Here is a 15,847-nt window from a genome sequence, read left to right on the forward strand (position 1 = left end):
TCGGACACAGCTGAGCAACTTATACACAATAATAACTTAAGAATATTTTCAGTAATCTGACATTAACCTCTCTTCCCCTCACCTTTAAAATTTGTAGATAGGGAATTCCCTGGCATTCCAGGGGTTAGGACTCTGTGCTCTCACTGTCACGGACCCAGGTTCAGTCCCTGGTCTGGGAACTAAAAATCCCACACGCTGACTCCTCTGACAGTCCAGTGGTCTAAGAATCCCCCGCCAATGCGGAGAATGCAGACTTGGTCCCTAGTCTGGGAAGATTGTGCCTGCCACTGGGCACCAAGCCCGCGGGCCACAGCTGCTGAGCCTGTGCTCTGCCGCGCAGGAGCCGCAGCTGCTGAAGCCGCGTGCTCCAGAGCCTGAGCTCCACAAGAGAGGCCTCCACGAGAATGCCTGGGACCACAGCTAGAGGAAGCCGGCACAGCAACGACAATCCAGCGCAGCCAAAGATGAATGATGAAATCTTAAAAGATCCTGCAAGCCACGTAGCACAACAAGCAAGTGAACAAACGAGTAATATGATAAAGTGAAATAAAATTCATAGGTATACTTTGCAGACCCTCTGACACACTTAGATATGTTTATTTTGGGGCTGCAGAGTAACATTGTAGTTAAAGGTAAGTAATCAGGAAAGATATTAAAGGAGGCAGTGGATTCTTTTGAAACGATTCTAGCTGTTTTGCTTTCTAATCATGTCAATACACGTTACCCTCAGCAGCAGTTTGCAGCTTTGTTTCTCTTGCCCCGCACAGGAACACTTAATGGCACTACTGTAGATGGCATTGTATCTACAGAGTAATTGCTTGACTTTCCAGTGGCCACCACTGTTACGACTTAGGTGATGGAGGCTTTGGTTTCACTGAACTCCCTGTGTACTGGGAATAGTACTCCCTCTCTCTCCTTCTAGGTAAAATACCTCAGAATGAAAGTGTTGGAGAGTGCCATTATTGAGTTCCCCGTTATAATATGTGTGCCGAGGACAAGAGTGAATAGCAGCCACCTGGTCCCTGTTCCTGTAGAGCTTACAGTCTTTATTCAGTGCTAGTATTTCATTTTTGCCTCACAACTAATTTAGATACCAGTTATACATGACAACAACTGTTTGGAAGTAATTTGTGAAAGAAAAATTGAAATCAAGTACTTCTCAACTCTTCAGAAATCTCAGTGGTGTTTCATTAAGTGTTGTCAGAGGAGTGATATATTATTAAAAGTATTTCTTTTTACCTTACAGTCGCCCTTTTTCTGCAAAATGGTCTACAGCAAACCCATCTGCTGTGGCTGGAAGAGGTAAATGGCCTTTTTAAGAGTCATAGCATATTTTACTTAATAAAGTTAAAGTGACTTTATAAATAAAAGTTACTATGTAAAAAGCTTTTCTCACTCAGAGTGTCATCAAGAATTTAAAAGTTTAAAACATTTATGAAGTTTTCCTTAAAAGTTTTTGAAGCACATTAGAACTGTTTAAAAGCTAAACAGTTAAAAACAATAGCTTTTAAACTGTTTTAATGTGACCAACAAGGAGAAAATCATTTTACATTGTAAATGCCACACATATACACTTCACAACCTGTGTTTGTATACCATATACATATACTACCTACAATGTATTATATGTAATTATATACGTACAACATACATGTAACATGTAGTGTATTATATGTCAATATATGTGTATAGTATAATCTGAAGTTCCAGGAAGTCTACTTACCTTTACTTGTGACACACTCTGTTTTTCTATTTTGTTTCATTTCTTTAAAGTGCCATCCTGACCCACTCAGTTAATTTCACAGCTTTATTAATGGGTCATAACTCAGAGTTTATAAAACTCCTTATTAAAACTGAAAAACTAAACACGAGAAATTTATTTTTATTTTATTTTTTATGTTTTAATATTTATTCAGGTCCATTTTTGAACTGAGGTGACTTCTTTCAGCATCTCAGCCATTAAACACCAGAAATTTAATGACTTAATTTGCATTGCCTGAGAGTGGCAGAACCTGAATTATTTTCTGAATTATCTTATCCCTGGACTGGTTCTACTTGCATTATTTTTATGGTCAAACAGTAGCCTTGCTGTCATCTATTTATCTTATGTAGCACTTCAGTTTCATGAATCAGTTGTAAATATCATCCTTTCATTTACAAAACAATCCTATGAAGTTTTACAAAGTACAGTTATTTTTTCCCATTTTTTTGAAAGGGGGAAATGAGGCAGAGAAATACTGAGAAAAAATTGTCCAAGAAGATTTACTTGCAGCAACATTGAAACTGAGGCATCCTGATTTTAAAGTACTTTTGTAGAATCTAGAAATGGATACTTTTCTAGTATCCATTTGGCCACTATTTCCTTTTTGGATCATCATTCAATATCTTGTGGTGATTTCAAGTTTGTATAATTTTTATGCCCTTTGCAATGATGAAAATAATAGAGGTTACCTTTCCTTTGGTTTTCATAGTATCAGCAGGCAGCAGCAAAGCCAGTTCTCTTCCTGGAAGCCTGCAGCGTTCACGAAGCGACATCGATGTGAATGCTGCCGCCGGCGCCAAGGCACACCATGCTGCCGGACAGGCTGTGCGAAGTGGGCGGTTAGGCGCAGGGGCCCTGAACCCAGGCTCCTATGCATCGCTAGGTAAGACAGCTCACTACAGGAAATCGTGCTGCATCTTCTCCCTGGTCTCAGGACACTAGGGAACCATCATCAATTTCAGTAACTGATCGTGGTGAAAGCTTTATCATCTCTATTTCATTTTCTCTAATTATGAATAGTGTCCGTACATTTTATATGATTCTGTCCTTGGAATGTAGTTCTGAGATATCTAAAATGCCTTATTTCTCCTCTTCCTAATCATCTTGATCAAAGGAACAACTCTTGATTTGCCTGTGAAGTTATTTTCACAGTTCTGCACTACTGCCACAGCCAGCTGCTGGTTACTGAGGAAGTCTGGTCTTACACCCAGCTTCTCCATTCCCCTGCTCCTATCTCTGTTCCCTTCCCAAGAAGGTAAAGGCTTTTGGGAATCTGGGAAAACTGCAAAGCTTAATCATAATCAAAACTTAAACATACATCCCCAAAGCCATTCAGAGTTTGCTTTTTATTTCCACCAACCTTAAAAGTTTCCGGTTAGTTAGCCGTATTATTTGTCTTACTTTTGTGCTTCATTTTTCTTTCTCTTGAGTAATAGTGATAGAACACTAGGCAGGCAAACCATTGGCAGTCCATAGGAAGTGCAGAGATTCTGGGTGGGGGCGGTGTGGTACATGGTAAAGGTGGCAGAGCTGCATCCAGTGAGGAAAGCATAGATTATTCATTAAATGGTGTTAGACACATGGCTTGCAGTCTGGTACAAAATTAAGTTAGAATCACGTTTTACACTGTATAACGGTTTATTCCAGGTGACTAAAAAGTTCAACAAAAATATAAAGCAACTTGATGAAAACATTATAGTTGAGTATTCATCTAATCTCAGGTTGGAGAAGACATTTCTAAGTATAAAAGCCAAAAAACCATGAGGGAAAAGTCCCTCAGATCAAAATCTAAGTGTAAAAATGTAACAAGTGGCTGAAAACAGAAAGGGAAAAAGGTTTAGCCAGATACTGCAAAAATGTAAAATGTCTCCAAGTTTTATACATCTCGGGAAAACAGGTGAGCTTATTTTTATAGAAAAAAATTTTATATATGTCAAGAAAAGCATATTTCAGAATTGCCACCAAAACACCAGAACAGATATTGAACATCAGTTGTAATCAAACAGATGCAAATTGACCTATAAATAAAACAAGGAAGTTAAAGTTAGTGACTGCTGGTCATAAAGAACGCAGTTAAAAGTACAGATGTGAAATAATCATGGAGCACTTTTATCTGAGTGGCATTTTCGTGATACCCATGAAACTTTTTTAAATGTTCAATGTTTTGATGTTTTTAGAAGACTATGCCAAGAAATAAAAAGAACGTTTATTATGTTTTTAATAATGTATTAGATTCAAGTTTGATATGTTACAAGGGGAAATGTTTAAGTTATGGTATACCCTTGTATATGCCATGCAGCCACTGACAAGTCATATTTTTAATAAAGATCAAGTGATATAGCCTACCAAAAAATGTATGATAATTTCATCATTTTGTGTGAAATTATACATATGAAGGGCTGGGCAAATGCGGTTTTTTGTACGATTCATCTATATCATTGCATGTAGCTAAAGTTCCTTTATACTTCTATATATAATGTTCTATTGTATGAATATATCACAATTTAGTTTTCTGTTGGTGGCCGTCTTGGTTGTTTCCTTTTTTTTTTGTTATTATGAATAATACTTATGAACATTTTTACTTGTAGGACTGGACAAAAATGTTGACAAAGATGGCAACAGTGGGTTGATCACTGCTTTTAATTTTCGTAAAACTTTTCTGTATTTGAAACATTACCTTGCTAGAAACGCATTATTATTTCAGTATATGAAAACCAGTCAATATAATATACCTTGTAGTAGAACAAAGGACAAAAATCACATGATCACTAGATGCAGAAAAGGCATTGACAAATTCTGTCACTCTTTCATGATAAAAATACTCAACAAACTGGGATAGAAGGAAACTTTCTGAGCCTGATAAAGATATCTGTGAAAAATCCACAGCTATCATATATGACATGATGAAAGACTGGATGCTTCCCTGAAAATCAACAATAAGATAAGGATGTCCACTCTTGCCCTTCCTAAGAGCATTGCCATGGAAATTCTAGCCTGGTCAGTTAGGCTAGAAAAACAAATAAAAAATATCGAGACTGGAAAAGAAGTAAAAGTTGATCTTACGTATAGAAAACGTAATCTTATATATAGAAAATCCTAAGAAATTCACAAAAAACTATTCGAGATTTTTAATGAGTTTAGCAAAAGTTATAGAAGGTAAGATCAATATGCAAAAATCAGTTGGATTTCTAAATGCTAGCAGTGAACAACCTGAAAATAAAGTAAGAAAGCATTTCCAATGATAATAACCTCAAAAAGAAAAAATTCTTAGGAATCTGTATAACAGAAGTGTAAGACTTCTCTAGGAATAACCACTCCTGTGTTTCTCCTTTACTCTCATACTGCTGACACCAATGTGTGGGATTTCACACGAGCAATTCTCAGACAACAGCTGGGTATCCTTGTGCAGTTCAGTTGTAACATAATATATATTAACACAGACCTCACAGGTTAAAGGCTCCCGCCCCGACTCACACACCCTTCAGACATCAACTGCAAGTCCAGGTTGTTACTTGTGCTTCTGACCAACTGGCTGTAAGTCAGAGGTGCCCTTGCCCCCCTCCTTTACAAAGGGAGTTAAAGGATGTGAATGAGCAGTCGGATGAAGAGATGTAGGGGACGAGGTCTGGAAAAGTCTGAAGCCCAGAGCTGCTTTCCCTGTGGAGCTGCGGTGTGCCGCTCTCCCAGCATGTGGGTATGTTAGATCAGCCAGAACCTCTGAATCTCGTGCTGTTGGCACTTTCATGGAGGCTTCATCACACAGTCATAGTTGAGCATTTACTTGGTCTCCAACTCCACGCCCCTTCCCAGAGGATGGAGGATGGGGCTGAAAATTCCAAGCTTCAAACCATGGTTTCATCTTTCTGGGACCCTCCCGCATTCTGAAGCTGTCCAGGAGCCCACCAGGAAATGCCTCATTAGAACAGAAGACACTCCTGTCACCCAGGAAATTCCAAGGAGTTTAGGAGCTCTGTCAGGTAGCAGGTCACAAGCAAATACTAGAACAAAAGGTACTCCATCCTACCGCATAAGAAATTACAAGGGATTTAGGAGCTCTGCCAGGAATCAGGGCCATCTATATGTTTTCTTTCACATTTGTTCACTGAAAACTACAGTACACTGTTGAGAGGATTTAAAGATCTAAATAAATGGAAAGACATTCATTGTTAAGATAGGAAATTGAGTTACGGATTCAATGTAATCCCTCTCAAAAGTCCAGCTACCTTTTTACAGAAATTGACAAACTGCTCCTAAAATTCATATGAAAATGCAAAGGATCCAGAATAGATGAAATGATCTGGGGAAAAAAAGAGCAGACTTGGTATACTCACACTTTCCGATTTCAGAACTTACTTCAAAGCTGCAGTAATCCAGTCTATGTGGTACTGGCATAAAGGTAGACATATACACCAATGCAAAGAATTGAGAGTCCAGAAATAAACCCATGTTATCTATGATCAGTTGATTTTCAACAAGGGTGCCAAGACCATGCCGTAGAGAAGAATTCTTTTCAACAAATGGTGCTGGAACAACTGGATAGCCACATGCCAAGAAATGAATTTGGACCCCTACCTCATACTATATCCAAAATATTAACTCAAAATAGATTAAAGACCCAAATGTAAGTGCTACAGCTATAAAGCTCTTAGAAGGAAACACATGTATAAATCTTCATTATCTTGAATGATGTGATGTTTTCTTAGATACTTTACCAAACACACAAAATTGAAGAGAAGCTGGATAAAGCTTGGACTTCATCAAAATTAAAAATTTTGTTTCAAAGGACACCATCAAGAAAGTGAAGAGACAACACACAAAATAGAGAAAATGTGCAAATCATGTATCTGATTAAGGACTTAGATCTCAAATATATAAAGAATTTTTATAACTCAGTAACAAAAAGACAATTCTGTTTAAAAAATAGGCAAAGGATTTGAATACGCATTTCTCTAAAGACAATATACAAATTACCAATAGAAAGCACATAAAAAGATGCTCAATATCTTTAGACATTAGGGAAATGAAATTCGAAAGTGTTATGCCCAGAGTCCGAGTCCCCAAAACTGAGAGAATAAGACGTCCACAGCAATGCAAAAGCATAAAGGGGTTTATTGCTAGCTCGAGTTAGGGCCCAGGTCTCATCCAGCACAGTGGAATCCGACAAGAGCCCCCAGCTCTGAATCACATCTACTTTTATACAGACGGTTCTTTGTTCCTGTAACAGCATAGCTGATTGGTTAAACCGTGCGCGCGGGACTTTTAACCTCGCATCCCTATCTGGATTGGTTCAGGTCTGGCGCGGGCTGGGGGCTTTGGGGGTTTTTTCTGATTGGTCGAGCTACACTACCTGCAGGAGTTCCCAGTGCCTCAGCTTTCCTAGAGACTAAACCTCAGGCCTAGCCTGCCCCTTAGAGCCTGTCCTGGCTTCAGTTTGGTCCTAACATTCCCCCCTGTCTTCAGCTGCGTAGAGGAATCTTACTCTTTATTTTGGGGCAGGGCCTGATACTGTTGCCTCAGTGCCATCAGTTGGACGGTATTGACGCGGTCTTTTACAAAGGCAACAAGCTTAGTTATTATGCATGGACCAAAAGTAAGTATTAATAGTAGCACTATTAGAGGGCCCACCAGGGTGGAAATTAGCATTGTTAACCACAGAGACTGTTGGAACCAGGACTCAAATTAATTTTGAGACGTTTCTTTTCTTTTTTTGATTTAGCCCTTTTTTTAATCTTGGCCAGGGACTCCCTGATTACCCCTGAGTGATTCACAGAAAAACGTTTTTCCCCTAACACAGCACATAGGCCCCCTGAGGGACTTCATACTCAAGATACTTTTTGGGAATTGGGGCGGAGGTCTCTTTCTTCTGTAACTTCTTCCTGCTGTGCATGGGCGTAGGCCTGCCTAGCAGAGCAGAAGTCTCTCTACCTGATCTAAGTTGGGGTTTTCCACATCTGAAACCAGCTTTTACCCTTGTAGTTGCAGCAGTTTAGTTGGCCCCTCTCAGAGATGAAATAGACAAGGGCCAAACAAGAGACCTAACAGGATGGTCATCTCTGGTCCCCGGAAACAGAAGGCAACATTTGGGGTGAGGGTTACAGGGTTTGTGACCCCTTCTGATTGGTTGGTGGTGAGGCAACAGAGCAGTGCTCCAAGAATCTTGTGTTCAGTCTGAAGTTACCATCTTTTACCTGGGTGGGAGCTCAAAGACATTGTTATGCATATTTCTTTGAGTAGGAACCAGGACTCTGTCTGGAGGCTGTACCAAGCTTTGATAGTTTCTGTTTTTGTATCCCCTCCCTTCCCTGATTAGCAATTGTTTGAATCTATGCTTTGGAATTCAGGGAAGGCCAAGGAGGCTGAACAAAGTCTATATCCTACAGATAAGAAATGGAGAACACAGAGCAGATCTGTACTCCAGAGCCCCACAGAGTCCCGCTCAGTTTTAATTTTAGGGAACTAGGCAACAATGACTATGATAACTTTCTGTCAAAATGGGGCATAGGACTGCCCCAGCTTGGAGCAATACAAGCTCTAATCTGAAAGTACACCCATAGCATCACCTAGTTATTTCCCAGGATATCTGAACCATAGCTACTCTATTTTGACTTTTAATTGTAAACTATTTTTTAATAGCCAAAGCAGATTTTACCATTAATGACAGTGTTTTTCTAGATGTGAGAAGATACAAGAATTGGGACTCATAAAATCTTTTCCTGAAAAGATCTAACTACCTGATGGCCTGTTTTGCCAGTTTTTCTCAGAGCACAGAGTGCCTCATTTCTGATTTTCACCCTGAACTCTTTTCAGGGGCGTTCAAAGTCAGCAGTTGCAGCGGCCATGATTTAATCTTCGTAGATGCAGATGGCGAGTGTCAGTCTTCAGTTGGCAGAGCCCCTTTTTGCTCGTAAACTTGACCGTGATTATGAGGGGGCCACTTCATGACCATTTTATCCCATGGTGCTGAGAGTGTCCATTCTCGGGTAAACAGGCCACTCAATGTGCTGTTACTAGACTAGGCCATGAAACAGTATCTAAAATTCTCTGGACCACCTGTCTTTCTAGCTTTTTGGTCCAGGAAAATATTTCCTCTTGTTGCTTCTTGCCATATCTAGAGTTACACTGTTACCATCATCGATCTCATATGGGACTATATATTATTGTATTAGAGGCCTCACACACATACAGTGTAAGAAACAGCAATTTTGTAAAACAGGTGAAATACAAATAACATAGCCAGCAGTATTAGTAAAGTCACAAGTAAGACTTATGTTAAGAACTTCCATTAGATGTAGCCCAGTATATCTTCAGGTCATCTGACTTAGTCTGCCCTGTAGAATCTTTATCTTTCAGGGAAATTATATATTGGCACCATCTATAAGGAACATAGCCCAGTTTTTTAGTGTCACTAGACTGATTATCTTTAGTATGATTTAATTTTTTAAGTAAACTTTCTCAGGGCCAACCAGTTAGAGTCTGGTAATAGAGAAATTTACCAAGGTAACCCAGAACTAGACACAGGTTATTGGCCACAAACCCAACAACTAGATTGATTTTTAAAACTAGCATAGGATCAGGCCTGTGATAGAAAAGCATTTGACTTACATGCAAAGGTCTAAGAAGTCAAGAAAACATAAATGATCATATGAATCAGGTCCAGCATCTTGGGGAAGCTGTCTACCTCTGATGTCGTCATCTTCTCATCCTGGTGTAGTGTAGTTTCTCCTGATAAAAAAGTCCTTCCATCCATGTTGGAGACATTCCCTTAAATTATGTCTTTTTCCAGTCCTGGTTGCAGGTCATGAGGCATCTGATCTTCATCCAAAGATAGATTACTGAGATAAGCTTCAGAAACAAACAGGGTGTTCTTCAAGAATTCAGTTAAATTTTACAGTAACATCACATAACATCAAGGAACTATCTAAGAGATGAGTCTTACTCCATTAACAAACTGGTATTTAACATTTTGAAATATCTTTTTTCCTTAAAGTCACCCTTATTTTTATTAAATATAACCAAATTAAGGCTAGTTTGTTTGCAAAATAGGTCTGTTCTCACTGATTTTGGTTTGATGATTTTTATAATCATAATTGATCATAGTCTTTTTATTTTGCTGAAACATTTATAGAGTCTCAGACTGAACTTTTAAAATAAAACAGGGCTGGGAATCTCACACCAAAGGCTTATCACAGATTTTGCCTAACAAATCTAGGTGAATTCTTCCCTTTTTAAGGTCTCAAAAATTTCTTGAGATTTTTGTATCCGTGAGATAACCTTCCTAACTCATTTGATAAACTTACTGGGAACCTAAGAACTTCCAATTTTTGGAGGAGTCAGATAGAAAATATAATTGTTTTGTTTATAACGTCTAATTTTACCAAAGTATTGTCATAATTAGTTTGAGAGGAAGATTTCCCCTACTCCCTGAAAACATAAGATTTAACCCCATTATTTTTCAGATAGAAACCATAAAAGTTATAAGCATATTCACTGGTTTATTCAGTCCTTTTGCTAACTTTTGTGAAGTCATCAGGTTTTCCATTAAAATACCAGGACATATCAGAATGTTAAAAACTCCATATAATTTTTAGGATATCTGTATTAGTAATTTTACCCTACATTATAATATGAGCAGATGTATTACTCATTTGATAATCTTTTTAATGTAATTTAACCAACCAAATAAACACAATTTAATATCTCTCTTTGGGATGCTTCAGGGGCCCTCTGAAGCACCCCAAAGTTAGCTAGAAGCCAAAAGTGCTTCATAGAATGATTTAGGAAGTTTTGTCAACAAATATCAGAAAGGTTTTGAGCACTCAGTCAGATAGGACTATAGGTCACTGTGAAACAATAGCTATTCACTCAGCCAAAGTAGCAATATGGGATTTCAGAGGCAGATACAGAACAGACCATTTAAGAGGCAAATAAACTTAAATCTATTGTTAAATGCAGTTCAACATCTGAAGAAAGTGTGTCCTTTTAACAGAGAGAAAAGCCAAATTCAAGTTTTTGCGCCAGCTTATTTTTAGTCATTAACAGTCCCAAATTTCTTTAGCTTCTTTGTAAGAGGAAACTAATGTTCAGTAATAAATGTTTTAAAATCTTACTCTATTTGGAAATGAGCTAGCTAGTCAGTGAACTTCCATCACTTAGTTTAGCACAACCCAATTCAAGTTACCCCAATTTGGACAGACTATTTCAGACAGACATTCCTAAAGCATAATTATTCTTAATAGAGTTTATCTAAAAGCTCATAGCTCATTTACATTTTCTTTGAAGTTTTTTACTTGAGGTAATTTTCTTGTCGACAAACTTGTAACAGATATAATATTTAACTTATATTAAACCTAGGTACAATGAAAATTTTTTTTTAACGTTAATTACTCTAAGACATGTCTATATTAGATAGGTCAACAAACAAACATTAATATCAGGTATTTAACATTGAATATTTCCCAGTTCACATGAACCTGGAATTTATTGTTTAATTTAGAATTACTTGATTTGTAAGTGCTTACCTTTTTTAAGCCAAATAAATAGATCTCATATATAAATTAACTTTAAAAATATTACCCAGAGACAGAGACATACCAAGACATATTTAGACAGACACAGTGCGAGATCTAGCTTTAAGTCTTTTTTTTTTTCCTCAGTGTCAGAAGTTAGAGATAGTCTAGATAAGTGTTCTTAAGAGCCCTGGTCTCAAGGCACAGGGAAAGAAAATCAAGTTCTAACAAATGGCAGCAGGTCTAAACCACATGGTGGCCAGACAAAGCAAAATGGCCATCAAAAATCACTACACAGATCACACAGAGTTAAAACACACACATATAAACCCGGCAGTCCTCATCAACGTGAAAGTGAAGTCGCTCAGTCGTATCAGACTGTTTGCGACCTGTGGACTGTAGCCCACCAAGCCTTTCCGTAACATCAAAGATTTTAAGGGAGGAAAGGAAGCCAGGTTGAAAGAAGAAGGGGGAGGAGGCGGGAGAGGGGGCAAAAGGGGTGGCCTTACAGACGTCTCCTGCCACCTACAGATACCCAGGCGTTACGGGACTTTTCCCTGGGCTTCCAGAGGAGGGAGGACTGGAACTCGGCCCTACCAGAAATCAGAACCAGAATTCGAGTTTTCTGCCAAGAGGAGGTGATCAGTCTCCAATCCTCAGCTCAGGCTGAGGGCCCTTCGACCAGATTTCTGCATCCAGGACCAGGGGACTAGAAAAACAGGGAAGGATAGGAAGGGTTAAGGAGAGGAGACAGAGAGGGAAGGGGAGAGAGATCAATAAAGTCTCTTGTTCCTTACCGGTCAGGGCACTCTAGCCAGTTGTCCGTGTCAGGAGGAGACCAGGGACAAAAGGGTCCCGGTTGCGGCCGCTGGGTCTGGTCCATCGGCAGGCAAGCTGGCCCCTGAGTACCCCGAGTGGTCAGGATGTCAGTCTTGGCGAAGAAGAGTCCCACCAGAGTCACCATTTGTTGCAGGAAGAGGGGACCCCTTCCAGGGCCCAAAACTGGGCTCTTGCCTAACACTCAGAAATGAATTGTCCGAGGAGACATACGTGCTGACAAAGCAAGAGATTTTATTGGGAAAGGGCATCCAGGTGGCGAGCAGCAGGGTAAGGAAAACCAGGAGAACTGCTCTGCCATGTGGCTCACAATGTACAGGCGGTGTCTCCTTTAAACCTTTCCCGAACTCTTCCGGTTGGTGGAGGCTTATTAGTTCCGTATTTTTTATCAGGATCTCCTGTCATAAAACAACTCATGCAAATGGTTACTATGGTGCCTGGCCAGGGTGGAGCGGTTTCAATCAATGTGCTTCCCCTAACAATTCCCCCTGCAAGATGGGGTATATAGTGGCGCCATTGGTTCAGGCTCCTTGAGATTCTTTGGGTTCTTTCTTACATGTGTCGCCAACACCTGAGGGGTTGAAAATCCCTGTTGAGGCAAAAAAGGTTTTACCCAAGGAGGCGGGGGGGCCTCGGTCAGGGTGTCCGATCCGCAGTCGGAAGATGATGTCTCGGACTTGGTGTACAGTTCCCAAGTCAAAGGTGCTTTTTGAGGGCCAGCCTACATGGAAGGTCGGCCATTCTGCGCTGCAAAAAGTTATTAATTTGTTCTTCTTTACCAGCACCGATAGATTCTGTGCTCTAGACTTAAAATCAGAGAAGTGGTCAGTCCTAAGAGACAAAGGAGTAGAAGTTGTTTGTCCCATGATTACAGAGAAAAACACAGGAGACCAAATGAGCACACAAAGAGCAGAGACAGTGCTGGCACTCACACAGACGCAACAAACAGACAACAAATGTACATCGGCCAAAAGCACAATACTAGGTCTTCCCAGGCCCCCTTTCTTTAACCTTTTTCTCCCCTTGAGAGTATCTTACTGGCAGGACGTCCACAGAGCCAGCCGCCTCCCCAACACAATGCCAGGCCTCGGCCTTATGCTGGTCTTAACCAGAAAACAGAGCCAGCCGCCTCCCCAGCACAATGCCAGGCCTCGGCCTTACACTGGACTTAACCAGAAAACACCGGTGTTCAGAGATCTCTCCTCCTAGTGAGGAAACCCCTTCTGCCGGGAGAGTGTTATTCTTCCCAGTTAAAGGGATCCCGGACGAGCCCCCAAATGTTATGCCCAGAGTCCGAGTCCCCAAAACTGAGAGAATAAGACATCCACAGCAATGCAAAAGCATAAAGGGCTTTATTGCTAGCTCGCGTTAGGGCCCAGGTCTCATCCAGCACAGTGGAATCCGACAAGAGCCCTGAGCTCTCTGAATCACATCTACTTTTATACAGACGGTTCTTTGTTCCTGTAACAGCATAGCTGATTGGTTAAACCGTACGCACGCGGGACTTTTAACCTCGCATCCCTATCCGGATTGGCTCAGGTCTGGCGCGGGTGGGGGACTATGGGGATTTTTTCTGATTGGTCGAGCTACACTGCCTGCGGGAGTTCCCAGTGCTTCAGCTTTCCTAGAGACTAAACCTCAGGCCTAGCCTGCCCCTTAGAGCCTGTCCTGGCTTCAGTTTGGTCCTAACAGAAAGCACCTCTTCATGCTCACTAGGATGGCTGGTGAAGATATGGAGAAATTGAAACATCAGATACTGCTCATGGAATGTAAGCAGAGCCACCCTGGGAACAGCTTGGCAGTTTCTCAAAAAGTGAAACAGAGAGTTCCACTCCCAGCTGTTTACCCAAGACATATGAAACATACGTTCTCATTAAAATATATACATGAATAAATGTTCAAGCAACATTATTCATAATAGCCGTAAAGTGGAAACAACTCAAATGTTCATCAGCTGGTAACTGGTTAAGCAGATATGTACATACAATGAGATGGAATATCACTCAGCCATAAAAAGGATCATACTACATAAAAATGGAGTACTAGTGCATCCTCTAAGATGATGGAACTTGAAAGCATTATCAAGTTAGGTACACACTGGCACATGTTTATGATTCCGTTTGCATGAAATGCCTAGAATAGGTGAATCCACAGAAACATAAATTAGTTGTTGCGAAGTGATGGGAGTTGGGAAAAATAGAGGGTGACATCAGTGGGTGTAAGATTTCTTTTTGAAGTTATGAAGGTGTTCTGGAATTGTATATTTATGAGGGTTGTGCAGTCTTGTGAATATATTAAAAGCACTGAATTGTGTACTATGAAAGTGAATTTTATGGTACATGAATTATACATTAATTTTTTAAGTGGGGAAAAATGGGAAACAATAAAATTTACTCATTGTGAGTCTTAACAATAAAAACATTTAACAGCTTTTATTTTTTAGTATTAGGAAAAAAATACTGAATTTGAAATGTTTTAATGTGAATTTGAAAGCCATTTGCTGCAATGTTTTTTTCATAAGAAAGTCGTAACAGTGCCATGAGATTCCTTAATTTGTTTCTTTGGTTCCTTAAGGTTTGAAGAGCATGTTTGCTTTCTTACAGAAGGGAAAGGTGCCCTCTGTCCTCTTTTTTTCCTGACCCAGGCTCACACTCAGGGACAATGAGATACTTGCCTGTGGCTCTTTCCAGGGCTTAGAGAATAGATTTTCTCATTCTTTCTATTTCTGTGTCTTTTTCTCTTCTCCTTACTGTCTTCCTTCCTTCCTTCCCTTCCTCCTTTCCTCTCTTCTTCCTTCCTAGATGCCCTCCTCCCCTCTTTCTGACCTTTCTTATACAGATGTGACTTGTGTTTTCTTTGTTTCTTCACTTTGATTCTGTTTATAATGGCTGAACATTTATGGATCCAGAGATAATATACTTCTGTACTGAAACAGTCTCTCAGTCTATCAGTAGGTTGCTAAAGGATGAGCAGCTAAAAGCTTGTTGAGTTTTATGCATTTTGAGTTTGACGTCGCAGAGACAGCAACCTGGAATTGTTATGGAGACACAGTAGTATATGAGAAAGAGTTACATACAATGGCAGAAAACTCAGGAGAGAGATCTGTGCTTGAGATTAGGTTCAGAAATGATTGGAGATTGTTCTTATTGTAATCTTTCAATATTAAACTCAATACATTACTTAAAGCAGTTGCCACTGGGCTTTTCCGCCACTAAAGTACTGAATCCTTTAACAGTGGGATATGATGAGTGTTTTGAGGTTTACCCTTTAAAACTTTATCCTGAAGTTTGATAGAATGGGAGACAGGAATTTCTGTGAAGGAAACCTTGATATATCTATGCCAAATTTATGAATGTTTGTTCTCAATGGCTAGGTTTGTGAGATTGCCTAAATGAAAAGGAAAGTAAATTATTTCAGTGGTATCATGTGACAGAAGTCAGACTTCTTTGATTGAGGAAGAAGTTGGAAGGAGAATCTGCATAAATTATTCCTATGCTTAATGGTTGAGAAGAGATGAAAAAACATTGTAGCAATTATCCATAGTTAATGAACTTTTTGTTTTTTCAAAATTAAGGGAGTTACATATGTTTGTATACTAAGTTGGTAGGATCAGTAGAGAAGAAAAAGTTAAAATGCAAGAATGAGAGGAAATCACTTATGGCCGGAATTCTCATGAAAGGCATAAGGAATAGGGTGTATGGCACTAGGGAGTTAGCCTTGGGTGTTGAAAGGTCAGCAGCGT

General features: G+C 39.7%; 1 protein-coding gene across 3 annotated transcripts in view; it reads left to right on the forward strand.

Moving 5' to 3' along the window:
* CLASP2 (cytoplasmic linker associated protein 2) overlaps nt 1-15,847 on the forward strand; it is a 183,254-nt gene that overhangs the window by 99,955 nt on the left and 67,452 nt on the right. For all 3 annotated transcript variants that reach the window (XM_052637064.1, XM_052637074.1, XM_052637082.1), the window contains 2 exons: nt 1,247-1,302; nt 2,472-2,645. In XM_052637064.1, coding sequence (XP_052493024.1) covers nt 1,247-1,302; nt 2,472-2,645 — 230 coding nt within the window. The remainder of the gene's footprint in view (nt 1-1,246; nt 1,303-2,471; nt 2,646-15,847) is intronic.

The sequence above is a fragment of the Budorcas taxicolor genome, chromosome 1, assembly GCF_023091745.1.
Source record: "Budorcas taxicolor isolate Tak-1 chromosome 1, Takin1.1, whole genome shotgun sequence".
In the NCBI taxonomy this organism is placed as follows: Eukaryota; Metazoa; Chordata; class Mammalia; order Artiodactyla; family Bovidae; genus Budorcas; species Budorcas taxicolor.